Source organism: Heliangelus exortis, chromosome 13 (assembly GCF_036169615.1).
Source record: "Heliangelus exortis chromosome 13, bHelExo1.hap1, whole genome shotgun sequence".
Lineage (NCBI taxonomy): Eukaryota > Metazoa > Chordata > Aves > Apodiformes > Trochilidae > Heliangelus > Heliangelus exortis.
Window position 1 is genome coordinate 12,210,544 of NC_092434.1, and position 13,434 is coordinate 12,223,977.

The window sequence follows — 13,434 nt, forward strand, 5'->3', positions numbered from 1 at the left end:
CCCATAGCTCCACATTTCCCAGACTCCTGATCAGTATCATAACTAGTACTAGGTACAAAAGTAAAATATCTTCAGTTACCTCAAAAGCGGACACACACACAAAAAAAAAAAAAAAAAAAAAAAAAAAAAAAAAAGAAAAAAAAAAAAAATCAGGCTTTTAGGTCTGCAGACTCCTAAGGAGAAGACAGAATCTGCTCTGTTTACCCCAGATAATTCAGCTGAGCTTCCCTGGGGCCTCACAGTCAGGCTAATGAGAAACTCCCCAGCAACCCACATGTAAAATGCTTTCATGGGTCTTTAAAATGCCTTAAATTCTCTATATATTTAGTAAGACCTTTTACTTCTTTAAAATGTCCCTTGCTGCTCCTCAAGATGATACTCTCATGATGTATTAAAACAGCAATGCAACACTGCAAAGAGAGGGTCCAGCCAGACATAGTGCAATCACACAGCACCTGCAGGATGGGCCAGGGATCAGACCCAGCCAGCACGGGTTTAGGAAGGGCAGGTCCTGCCTGACCAACCTGATCTCCTTTTATGATCAGGTGACCCGTCTGATGGATGAGGGGAAGGCGGTGGATGTGGTCTACCTGGACTTCAGCAAAGCCTTTGACACCGTCCCCCACAGCATTCTCCTGAAAAAGCTGTCAGCCCACAGCTTGGACAGGAGCACCCTGTGCTGGGTTAGGAACTGGCTGGAGGGCCGGGCCCAGAGGGTGGTGGTGAACGGGGCTGCATCGAGTTGGCGGCCGGTCACCAGTGGTGTCCCCCAAGGATCAGTGTTGGGCCCAGTTCTTTTTAATATCTTTATCGATGACTTGGACGAAGGGATTGAGTCCATCATCAGCAAGTTCGCAGATGACACCAAGCTGGGGGGAAGTGTAGACCAACTCGAAGGCAGGAGGGCTCTGCAGAGGGACCTGGACAGGCTGGAGAGCTGGGCCGATTCCAACGGGATGAGGTTCAACAAGGCCAAGTGCCGGGTCCTGCACTTTGGCCACAACAACCCCATGCAGCGCTACAGGCTGGGGACAGAGTGGCTGGAGAGCAGCCAGGCAGAAAGGGACCTGGGAGTCTGCATTAACAAGAAACTGAACATGAGCCAGCAGTGTGCCCAGGTGGCCAAGAAGGCCAATGGCATCCTGGCCTGTATCAGAAACAGCGTCACCAGCAGGTCCAGGGAGGTGATTCTTCCCCTGTACTCAGCGCTGGTGAGGCCACACCTCGAGTACTGTGTCCAGTTCTGGGCCCCTCAGTTTAAGAAGGATGTAGAGGCCCTGGAACAAGTCCAAAGGAGGGCAACCAGGCTGGTGAAGGGACTCGAGCACAGGCCCTATGGGGAGAGGCTGAGAGAGCTGGGGCTGTTCAGCCTGAAGAAGAGGAGGCTCAGGGGAGACCTCATTGCTGTCTACAACTACCTGAAAGGAGGATGTAGCGAGGTGGGAGCTGGACTCTTTTCACAGATGACCTCCAACAAGACAAGAGGACACAATCTTAAGTTGCGCCAGGGGAGGTTTAGATTAGATATTAGAAAGAATTTCTTCACGGAGAGGGTGATTAGGCTATGGAATGGACTGCCCGGTGAGGTGGTAGATTCTCCGTCCCTGGAGACATTTAAAAAAAGACTGGATGTGGCACTCAGTGCCATGGTCTAGCAACTGCTCCAGTGGGTCAAGGGTTGGACTAGATGATCTCTGAGGTCCCTTCCAACCCGGCTAATTCTATGATTCTATGATATAGAATCCTTTCTTTTTGGCTTCAAACAAGCAGAAAACCCTTTTGCAAGGTGCTTGCCTTCCCCCCAGCCCAGCCCACCCTCCCTGACACTTCAGGATGGGCTTCAAGGGCTGCACATGCTGGTAAGAAGTAAAAGCAGGGAATGGGGCACTCAGCTGCACTCTTCTGCTGGGACAAAAACCACTGACTCTTACACAGCAAAACACTACTGAGCTGCTATTAATCAGCAATCTAAATCCTCAGATTAAGAGAGAAAAGGAAAAGCCTTTTTTCTTCATTTTACATTAAGGAAAAATGTTTACAAGACCTGAAGAGGAAGGAAGTTTGCTATACACTCATTGTTCAGTGGGGCTGGTGGACATCCAGATTATTTACCCTGGCAGAAGGGCAGCCTCTGTCTCCTTGAACGTTTTCCTGATTCTTTAAGTTAATACATCCAGGCTTTAATTTGTGCTCAAAAATAATTAAGAAGTCAGAGAACTATTTGTGGTTCTATCTAAAGGACTTGAATATCCCAGTACAACTATGTTGGATTCTTGCAAAGCATTTCACTTCTGCAGGTTTTATCAGGACTGAGCAGTTAAGTCAGAACAGATAACAATTTGTGCACATACCCTGCCATGGGAAAAGGATGATGCCTGTGCTCAGTTGTCAATGAATAAACCCCTTGGAGCACAGTATTTCTGTTGCCAATGGGCCCTCCACCAAATCTCCATGAGCTGCACCAAACAGCTCCCAAGAGCAACCCCTTGCCCAGCACCATGGCACAGTCAGGGATGCACAACCCGTGTGCTCTCATCACACTTCAGTAGCAGAGAATCCAGCCCACCATCAGAAGCAGAGTATGGACACCAGTGTGACACATCTTGTCCTGCACCTCACAACCACTTGAGCCTGACGTGGGGCCACAGAGCTCTTACAGCTACAACCCCAAAACTACAGATTTTATTTACACTCAAAAAATTTCCAGTACACCTTCAACTAGTTTGACACACAAAATGAGATACAGCAGCAAAAGCATCTTCTCCCCCCACAATTGCACTTATATACTTTATTAGCATTAAAAATAAAAAATAAAGACACTACCTGCTATTGCAGTTCCTACATTCTGCACCACCCATGCCCCACAGCAGCTGCACAGAATCCAACAGAAATTTTCAGAAGTCGCTTTGTATGTGTTTGCACACACACAGAGATGTACAAACACACACAGGAGAAGGGAAAGAAATATGTTAATTTGAAACATCTGGCAAACGTTTCTGAGTTAACAAGTCCCGGGGTTTGGCCTTTTGGTTTTTCTTGTGTTGGGGGAGGTCAAGGAAAGGGAGGCAATTTTGTCATTTTGGGCCAAGAAAGGAAGGGGCATGAAATAAGAAGTTGAAGCATGTTTTTTCACCCTTTATTGAAGTTCAACATCACACTACTGGAGCTAATGCAAACAGGAAGATCATAAAAGAACATAATGAAAGTCTCACACACTGGGACTGAGGGACTGGTTTCAGTTACTGAATATAGCTTTGGAGGCACACCACACAAGAGCCACTGACTCCATGCAGCCACACCACTATGGCTTTTCAAGCTTTTTCTATGTAGTTACTCAGACATATTCCAGCCTACAACCTCTGTCCTGTGCACTGTGGCCTGTCTTGATCAGATGCTGTAGCAACTGAATATATTGAGAGGAAAATCTCCCACTTAGCACACATATTCCTTAAGCTACTGTACACTACACATACACATTTTATCTCACACCTGAGATCTTGAATGAAAGCTGTAATTATGGGAGTAAAGGAAGAAAAATGGAGGAGACTCAGCTAAATCTTGGAAAAGCTTTACAGAGGCTGTTTTTTCCTTATAGCACAGTCACCAATACCATCCTGAAATCCCAAATTAACTCCGGCTCGGCACAGAGATTCTTTTTGGGTTTGTTGCTGTTCTGAATCTCAGCCTGTGTTAAATTTAATACAATTCAAGACCTGTGATAGATAACACCAGTAACTCCACTCCACTGCTGTTTGAGACGAAGGTCAAGCAAGGGAGCCAGCAAGCTCTCTTTTCATGCACCGTTAGCTCCAGGCACAAAGGGGCCTTCGACATCGCAGCTGGAGTTTGCAGCAGCAGCAGCAGCAGCAATATTTGCTATCAAAGACTACTGAAAATAAAAACTGTTCAAAACAGCCATAGCACCCAGAGAAGATGCACCGAGAGCAACTGAGAGTGCAGTCAGTATGAAGTGAAATGTCACCAAGTGCTACACAAAGGCAGTTTATGCCTTCAAGACCAGCTAGATGCTGACTTCAATAAGAAGTCTCCTGTGAGTCAGTCTTCCCTGTGACTCTTACAAAGCCCAAGCTAACCAGGAATGCAGCACCATTGTTAATTTTCATATTACTGCTCAGTTTCTGAGCTGTTTATACATTGCTGCTGAGCTCCTGAGAATACCATCAAGCAGTCCAGTATGAAGAGAGCACAGAGAGGGAGTTATTGATTTAAAAATAAAAAAAATATTCTGAGATTTTCATAAATGCTAAAGGCATAATAGTAAAATACACAGGACACAAACAGTGAATGAACCATGGCTGGTTACTGTAAAACCAAACCAATCTAATGTTTACCCTTATGTTTGTTTTAGCAATATACATTACACAACTACAGACAAATTTTCTGTATCCCATTCAGTGTCTTTTTACTCAAATAATTGATGTAACAAAGATGAAAATTGTTCAAGAGTTATTACTATCAAGAAGACCAAAATCTGGTTAAAATGTTAAATTTTTCTACCATGGTGATGTACCACTTTTATTCTCTAGCTCTGACAGTACTTTCCAATTTCCGCTGAGAGAAGAAATACTCACATTCCAGTTGAAACTCAAGTTTAAAATTCCTATTAAAGCTGCTTTTATGTAATTAGATTGGAATGAATGTGCAACAGTGCCCGTTGCAGAAAACTTCAAAGTGGTTATACTGGAGAAATCACAACCCATTTCAGTGTGCCCACAAGAAGAAAGAATGGCTCTCTGGAGGATAAGAGTATATTAGTCTCTGTATGTAATAGATTTTATTGACCATATGGAACTGATATAAAAATTGTGTTGCAGTGGGTAGTCTTGGATTTGAGACAGGAATGTGACATACAAAATACAGTTTCTGTAAAAAGCCTGGCAGCTTTCTGGCAGTTTTTGCAATCAGAAGAACCTAAAATATTTACCTGATTGTGTCACTGATGAGTCCCAGGTCAACCCAAAATCTGAAGATTCACCCTCTTCAACTGAAAAAGAACAAAAATAAGTTGTGATTGCTAAACCAAACCAACTGGAAAGCAAAGCCATCAGAAAACTAGGTCTCCTATGACATTAAGTATTAAAACAGACTTCTGCACTGGTGAAAAAGAACTTACTGCTCTCTATAAAATAATTCATAAGGTGAAAATTTAGCAAAAAGATTTTCCCTGCATTTTTACCTAAATGGGATTTATGTTTGCAGTTTCTTTCTGAAAAGGTAACAGTAAGTTCATGTGAGACTTCAAGAGATTTATATATCAGTAGCTGCTAAGCATTCATATTTAAAGTTTTGTACACTCACAACTTGCACGTACAATATTGCCATTGTAAATGCAGAGGTAATTTTTTTAAACGTGTATCGTAACACATTACAGTGAAGAACTGTCCTATAAAGGGAAAATTGCCTCACTTATGTGACCTTAACACATTAACATATCAGCCAAATTCAGAACTGAGTGATATTTTAAGTTTTTTCTGAGTCCAGAATTTTAAAACACCATTATAATGTGCAACCATGTTCTGTAATTCAGCAGTCGTAAATAACTGCATTTAAGGCTTGCTGATGTGAAAGCTGTCAGAGCCAGGTGCTCAGCACTTAAATGCAATGTATCTATAACCTTCTGCCTATTAAGAACTATAAAATGTTATTTGGGTCTCATGTTCATAAAAATAACTAAGAGATCAACTGACAATAAGCAGAGCCTGATCCTGCTGTTCCTGAAATCAGCAGCAGTTTTCCTAATGTCAGCCTGGGCATCTGAAAGTGGTAAGTGCAAAAATTCTTCTTTTTAATTGGAGGAGTTGATCTTCTTAATCTGTCTGTCCTGTCACCATGACAAAGATTTAAATCATGGGTCCTTATTTCATGATGAAAAGGATTTATTCCATGCACTGAACAATCTCTAACCCTTTATCTAATTTATGTTGGATTCAAATACAAATTCTTCATAATTCTGCAACAGAAACTCAAACCATTTGCAAGGCCAAAAGCACAGCCACTGTTGACCAGATGGGACCTGTATGCCCAGCCCCTGCTCCAGTGATTACTCACATTCAGTATTCGCATCCTTATCACAAGATTCTTGACTTTATGCTGTCCTCCACCACCACCACCCCCCCCCCCCCTTTTTTTTTTTTTTTTCTCCCCAATCCAGTAAGGAATTCTGGCATCCAGGAAGCTTATCTATAACTTTGATATCAGTGATGACAGTATCCAGCATGAAGATCAGAGAAAATAATTTACAAAGGCAGTGTCTTGACAAACTGTAATTTTATACTCAAACCCTAAACAAATGCATACTCCTCAGGTGGGCATGGCTAGTCTGCAAGTTTACAGAGGAGCACAGAATTTGGCCACTTCTTTTGAAAAAAATCATACCTGAGACACAGTTACACTTTTTCCAAAATTTCTATGTTAGCATAAAGGCCCTGTCACACAATATTAAATTCCAGACCAACAGAGAAAAATAAGACACAAAGCTCCAAGGTCCTGCCTTACCGAAGAGTTTTCCCAGGGGCTCACCTACCATTTTGTGTTCTGTAAACCACCATCTTGTTACCACGTTTTGACCCATCTCTTAATTGAAAAACTCTGGACTTAATTATTCTAAACACAGTTTCACTCTTACACAAATATATCTTGTTTTAATATTGCAATCTACATAACTTCAGGAAGTTTTAGCTTGTTTAGTTTGGGGGCAAAGTCAGCACTTCATGCACCTTAGTCAAAACAGAGAAGTGGAATGTTTTAATTTAATTTAATTCTTCACTGCTTTTTTGTTCTTCATATTACTGCTTTTATACTGAAGGGATTTTAATTTCTTTACATTTTACCTTAGAAAGAAGGGTAAAAAAGTCAGCTGCTAAAAATACATCAAGACAATAAATTCAGTCCTAGGAAACTAGAAGTATACGAGATCAGTACTGGCCATTGGCAATTTTAGCAACACACTATCTTTCATGTTGGTTAAACACTGGAGACTGCTCTAGTCCTTGAGCTGCTGTAGGGCAGCTGGCTCCAGCACGTACCAAAACTGTGTTTTTTGGAATCCCTTAAATGAGGGCAAAGGTTTAAATCAGCCTCTGTTGGCATTAATTTGCTTTGTTCCCTAATGACTGAAAAGGGGACAGAGAACATACATGTGAAGGCGAAGGCATTGAAATTCACTTTATGTTACAGCAGTCGTGGTTTCAGGTTCTCCCCCTCTATTTGCACAGACCCACCACATCGCTGACAGGGCTGCACCTCCCTGGAAGGAGAAGGTCGGTGGGATGGAGCCTCTTGAGCTTACACACAGATGCCTGTCCCTGCAGCTGCTGCTCACACCACTATTCCCCCTTCTTATTTAATAATTTTTTAAGCAAACACCATCTTTCATAGGATTAACCATAAGAGAAAGTAACAGCCAAGACCCCGCCAAGCGTTATTGCTGCATTGGATCGGTTCTGTTGGGATAGGAGATGAAATGGTCCCCTTGGACAGCAAGCACGGGGCAGGGGCACTGCCAGAACAGAGCTGGGAGCCCATGCTGCTTGCCATGGTGCCAGCCGGGGGTGCCCAAACACACCCAGCCAGGACATGACCACTGGGCAAGGCCAGGATGCTGCTGCTCAGGACCTGCATTGGGTGGTTCCACGGAGAAGCAAGACCTGAGCAGATCCTTGCCTGCCTGCCCATCCTCCCACTAAGCAAGGCAGTGGGCACAGAGAAACAAGGGGCAAACCCAGGCCACATCCAAACAAACAAACAAAAAAATTGTGTCTATGCAACAGGCTCAGACATTTGGAGGGGAAGAATGTCTGTAAAGCTGGAGCAAAAAAAAAGGGGCAATCAGGAGATGAGTTCCACAGAGCCCCATCTGGGGACAGAACCCCTGTGGGCTCCCTTAAGGCTTGGCCGACCCTCTGCATGAGGGCAGAGTGTGTCTGGAGCAGATTTGGCTGCTACAGCTGTGCAAAGGTTTCAAGCTCTCGCTACTGAGAATAAAGTGGGAAAAAAAAAAAACAACTTCGATCATAATACTATTAGCCAGGGAGTAATTTACTTAAGTTGACTTTTCGATTAAAGTTGCAATTTCTTACTATTTTTCTCATCATTCCTTGACACCTGGGCTGACTCAGGTGACCAGGCTGCATTAAAGTTCACTTTGTGGATGCCAGCATTTAAGTAGTGGTGATGGATAAAAAAACAAGCTGGGGAAGAAGTACGAAGCATTCAACACAATCACTTCCAGAGAACATCACACAGTAAAATAATTCCTGTTTCATTAGCAGGAAAATACATTTTCAGGCTAGTTAGTGACACTGAATGCATGGACACACAAGAGCACATAGGTGATATTCAGCATGGGCAGGAGCCACCCATGCACCTGAAATGCTCTGCAGCTTGGGAACAGCACAAGAAGAAAGCACATTTTAAGACAGAGCTGGTATTTTATGGCTGCAACCACAGACGTTGCTGTTTAATTACACATTTCTAAATGCTTTGGAACATCATATTTTCACTACTTCAGTCATACAACAACAATACAGCAGGAGGACCATTGGGTCCCACTCTGCTCCACGTTCCATCGATAGAATGGCACATGAGGCCCAATACAGTGTGTACCAACACAGAAGGTTGCATGGCTCACAGGGCCAAATTCACCACACAGTTGACTAAAAGAAAAAGAGAGGCAAGAAACAGTTTCAAAATCAAGTACTAAACCTTGTTACCAACACTTACAGCACCATATTTCTGTTTTTAAAGCATTAACATTTTTTTCCTTCTTTTTTGTAAATGGTCCATAGGATTTGCTGACACACAAATAAAATACAAAAAAAAAAACCCCAAACAAAAACAGAGACACTCTTTTAGCTGCATCCTTCAAGGTGATGATAAGATAGTTATAGGAAACTCACCCAAGAGCACATCTGCTAGAGCAGTCATGCCCTTGGGTGAAATCTGAGGTCATCTATGAAGCTGAAACCCTTCAGGAAGGCTTTGACTCAAATTTAGCCTTGGTCCTAGGAGCAATCACTGCTGTCACACCTGGAGAAGACCTCTGTTCTAGTCCAACTAATTATGGGACCCAAATGCAAGAGCCAGAACAAGGCAAAGGCCAACATGGGGAGGAACTGTGGGCAATGGCAACATCACAGGACAGCACTTCCATACATGCCAAATCTTTGCATTTTGCCTGCTCTTCTCAGATGTTCTCCAAGGATGCTTATTTAATTGCTAGGTCACAAGTGCTGCAGTCTTAAAGATTTCCCTCCTTTGTGCTCAGAGAAAACTTCTGAAAGGATTCAGCATCCATTCCCCTAAGAATGAGAACATCTATTTATGGGGCTACCATTACCTGAACTCCATTCACAATCACAGTGCTTATTTAACACTTTATCACTCCCAGGGAAGAAGTTAACCTTATCAAAGTAAGACGCTTCTGAACCAAATGTTGATTTCTAGATGCAATCAAGCTTTACAAGCAAGCCACAGCCCCTCAGTAATGCAGATGGCATGTGTATGCTCCCTTATCCTATTACACAGGCTTCAGGGACCACAAGGACCAGTTTAACACTTCCCAAAATATAAAAGCTCCATAGTATGCTAACTAAAATGTCAGGAACAGTGACAGTTTGAGAAACTGCTGAAAAATATGTGCAAGCAAGTTCTCCAGATGATGGGGGAACTTTACTGAATCAAAGCTCTTGCCAAAAGTTATATTCAGGAGCAGGGCCACTCCCTCACCTACAAGCAACCTTTGGAAACACCACATACAAAATAGTCTGAGTGCAGCAAATGCAGATGCCACCTTCTCATTCAGAGGTTTTTGTCAGATCACCCATGCCTCTGTATTAGCTGCAATGTGCATGTCAAGATTCACAGCTTTCCCTCTAGAGAAATACTCTAGCATCAATCTGCATTGCAAACCAGTCCCACAATAATCACATTTTCCCTGATCTGATAGCTGTAGGTATTTGCAAGCATGAGCTGTGTGATCTTCTCGCTTCTTTGCTGCCTTTCAGACACATCTCTGTGCTGTCCTACCCAGCCTTTGCTCTGTCCCTCCCATCACATGAAATTATATGCTCCCAAATCAGCATCGGACACAGAATAGCCCCATCCAACTGCCATTCATCCACTGCAGCCCATCCCACAGCACTCACAGCCTGCAATTTGATACAGCACTCTTAATCCTGCAAAATGCAGAGCAGCTTCCATTTCCACGAGGTCAAAGGGAGCTGAGGATGCTCAAAACTTTGAGGACAGAGGATTGTAAATCAGCCAGTTTCCAGCTGCTTGGCATGGCAGGAGCACAAAAGACTTTAACAATCTTTACACTTTAAAAAGATGGTGTTTTCCACACACATCTAGAAACAGGCCTTTGGAGAGGTACAGATAGGCTTGTTCCTCTATCCAAAAGATGAGGAGAAAGGACAGGATACCTCTGCTCACTCAGCCCCAAAAACCCAAAAATAAATAAATAAATAAATCAAATTTTAAAAAGAAAGAAAGAAAAAATTAGAAATGGCTTCTTTGAGCAGAAACCAGCTAGCCTCTTCTGTTCAGACTATCTCCCAGTTGGGTGTAAGACTTCTCTCTCCTGTTTAGATATAATCCCTCTTAGAGTCTCCACCTTCTACCAGCAGCAATATGAAAGTCTGCATAACACAAAAATACAGACAAAAGCAATGCAGAAAGTACCAGTATGAAAAATGGTCACATTTGGTTTTTAAATGAAGCGCCAGGGCAGCAGAGCTGCAGACCAGTGCCAGGGTGTGCAGCAGGATGCTGAGCCAGCCCCAAGCCAGGGCACACTGCCCCAGAACCAGGCTGCCTTCTCTGTCAGCAGGCTGGGGCTTCCTCCCACAGGCGTGCAGAGGGAAACCTTCACATTCAGCAGAAAACTGAAGTTTTGTGAGGCTTTGCTGGTGTACAGAGAATAGGTGCCTGTGAATGCATCCTGATGCGTTTGCAGTACCTCTCAGGTAAAAGGAAAGGGAATTCCCCTGCTGCTTCTGTTCAGGGGAGCAAAAGGTACCCAGGGGAAGCAGCCAGGTGTGATTTGAACCAGCCATTGGATCCCCTTCCTTTGGAAAAATCAGCTTTGCAAGGACTGCTGCAAGGTCTCCCCGTGTTTACGAGATATTTCACTTGTTTGCATGATAATTTACTTTTAGCTTTAGTAACACTTGGCCACTTTTTTTCCCCAGTGGTTTGTGCAAAGCAGCACTGGGACAGCAGAGCATCCCCAGAGAGGTGACAGTGTACTCCTTCCCCACCCGTGGTCCCTCAAAACTCCCAAGGGCAGCTCCAGAGCTGCCTCCTTGTTTTCTCCCTGCTACACAGCCAATTCAGCCACCAGCGGCCCTCAGCCAGAAGGGGTTTTTCCACCTTAAAAAGGAGCATTATATATTAGTCCTTTCATGGGACAGCAGGCCAGGGAATAAGACAAGAAGGTTTACTGACATGGCTTATTTAGCTATTTCAGAGCCTAAATTTGCAGGAGTTCTCTAGCTGCTTTTCTCCAAGTCAGTAACAGGACTTGGCAGAGGCTGTGGGTTTTGCTGGCAAAGTCTGCCTTTTTGTATGAAAGAGGGAGGAGTGGGGAAACCCAGACTGCTGTGTTCTCTAGGTCAGGAAAAAAAGAAAAAAGGAGGGGGGAAAAAAAAAAAGGGGGGGGGGGTTGGGGGGAAGTATGAGACAAATGGACAGAATTACAAAGAAAAATTGAAAAAAATATAGTGAGAAAAAGATGCGAAGGTGATTAAGGGGAACAAGACAAACAACAAAATAAGGTAGCACTAGCAGGTTTATGCAAAGGAGATCTAATTATGGGTGGCTAAATCCTCCAGGACATTAATATTCCATCATAATGTGTCTAGTTTCCTCCTTTCCAGACATGGCAGGGAGGAAATGAGAATCACTTAGATACACTGTTTAATGAGCAAATGATGGACGATCACCAAATCCAGCCTGCCTGAGAAGTATCCATTAGCTTAAACTCACACAGTAAATCTGTGCACAGTGAACAGCCCTGCCTCTTCAAACACCATGGCAAAACTTAATGGAACTGCAGCTAGAGAAAGGAATCACTGTAAATAAAAATCTCATTTCTGTGAGATGTGAAAGACCGTAGGACATATGTAACAGCTAATCACAACCCTTCCCATGGATGGCACACCTGACTCACAAGCCAGAGTGTATTTATTCCCAGTGCTCATATTTAGTTTTTGTGTTTCTAATTCAGCCTCCACTGGTATTTCCCATCAAAATCTATTATGTAAATAAATACGAATGCACAGTGTAATAAAAGCAGCTGATAGTTCAGGTTGTTCTAAAGATCAACATCTTATAAATGCAACACATTAAGCTTACAGTTCTTAAAACTGGGCCAGCAGAAACCTCATTTCCATACTTCACATTATAGATTTGGAATCAATACTCTTACTGATGGTTCTTACAGCTTGTCACCAAAGGTTAATGCACAGAGAGCAGGGTGGCTTTTTTCCTTTTAATTGCAATACATGGTATTTACTCTGTGATACGTTCAGGAATCTAGAGGTTGCCTTGGAAGCAGCACCTGGCCAAGGAGCCCCCTGCTCTGTCCTACATAGGGGACCCTCAGCAGAAGTCCCACAGCCCTGCATGGGTTCCCAGCACACTGGTGCACAACTGCCCCAGCAATGCCTGGCACAGGGCACAAACAGCTTTGGGTTCCACATGTTTCATCAGGAAGCACTGTCCCTGTTGATCTGCCAAAAGGAACACCAGTCCCCTTTGCTGGGTGTGCTGCCAGTCTCTCCTCTGTCCTGCATTGGACTGTGCCACCTCCCTGCATCCCCAGTGCAGGGGATCCATCTCCAGTGCCTCCCCACCCACAACAATATTTTTCAATATTGGTTGTTTCCAATTGTTGCTTCACCTCAGAAATGGAGGAAAGGGACTGGCAGTATTTGGGGTTTTCCTGCCTGCAGTTGCCACTGAGCCCCAGCCCACATCACCCCAGCTCCAGTGGGGCAAGATCACAGGCATGAGGCAGAGAGGTGAGAAGTGGAGATGCACGAGGGCACAGGGTGGCCCAGCTCCTGGGGACAGGGATGGGCCATGGCAAGCTCTGGCTGCCTGTGGGCATGCTCCTCCCTGCATTACTATATGCATTTCTAAGGCAACTGTCACCATAGTGTCTGCACCTTCATTCAAAAATAGATCTACTACAAGTAAACAGGTGCTTTAAGGCTCAAGTGAAGGCTCACAAAACAGGTGAATCTAGCAGTCCCCACATTGCTCATGAAATCATGTATTTTCCTTCAGCAACCAAGAGTTTAAATATTTTTGCTCCATCTGGAGTTCTGCTGGATGACAAACATGTACATATTGAAACACTAACAAACTGAAATAAGGAAAGCAGAGAAGGGAGGGGGTGCTGGTTAA

The 13,434-nt window shown here is 43.7% G+C and overlaps 1 protein-coding gene across 4 annotated transcripts in view; it reads right to left on the bottom strand.

The window, feature by feature from the left end:
- Positions 1 to 13,434, bottom strand: part of ZNF423 (zinc finger protein 423) — a 230,619-nt gene that overhangs the window by 181,643 nt on the left and 35,542 nt on the right. For all 4 annotated transcript variants that reach the window (XR_011728477.1, XM_071756851.1, XM_071756848.1 and 1 more), the window contains exon 2: positions 4,946 to 5,005. Coding sequence is in view for 3 of the 4 variants with exons in the window: in XM_071756851.1 (XP_071612952.1) it covers positions 4,946 to 5,005 (60 nt within the window). In the remaining variant the exon portion in view is untranslated. The remainder of the gene's footprint in view (positions 1 to 4,945; positions 5,006 to 13,434) is intronic.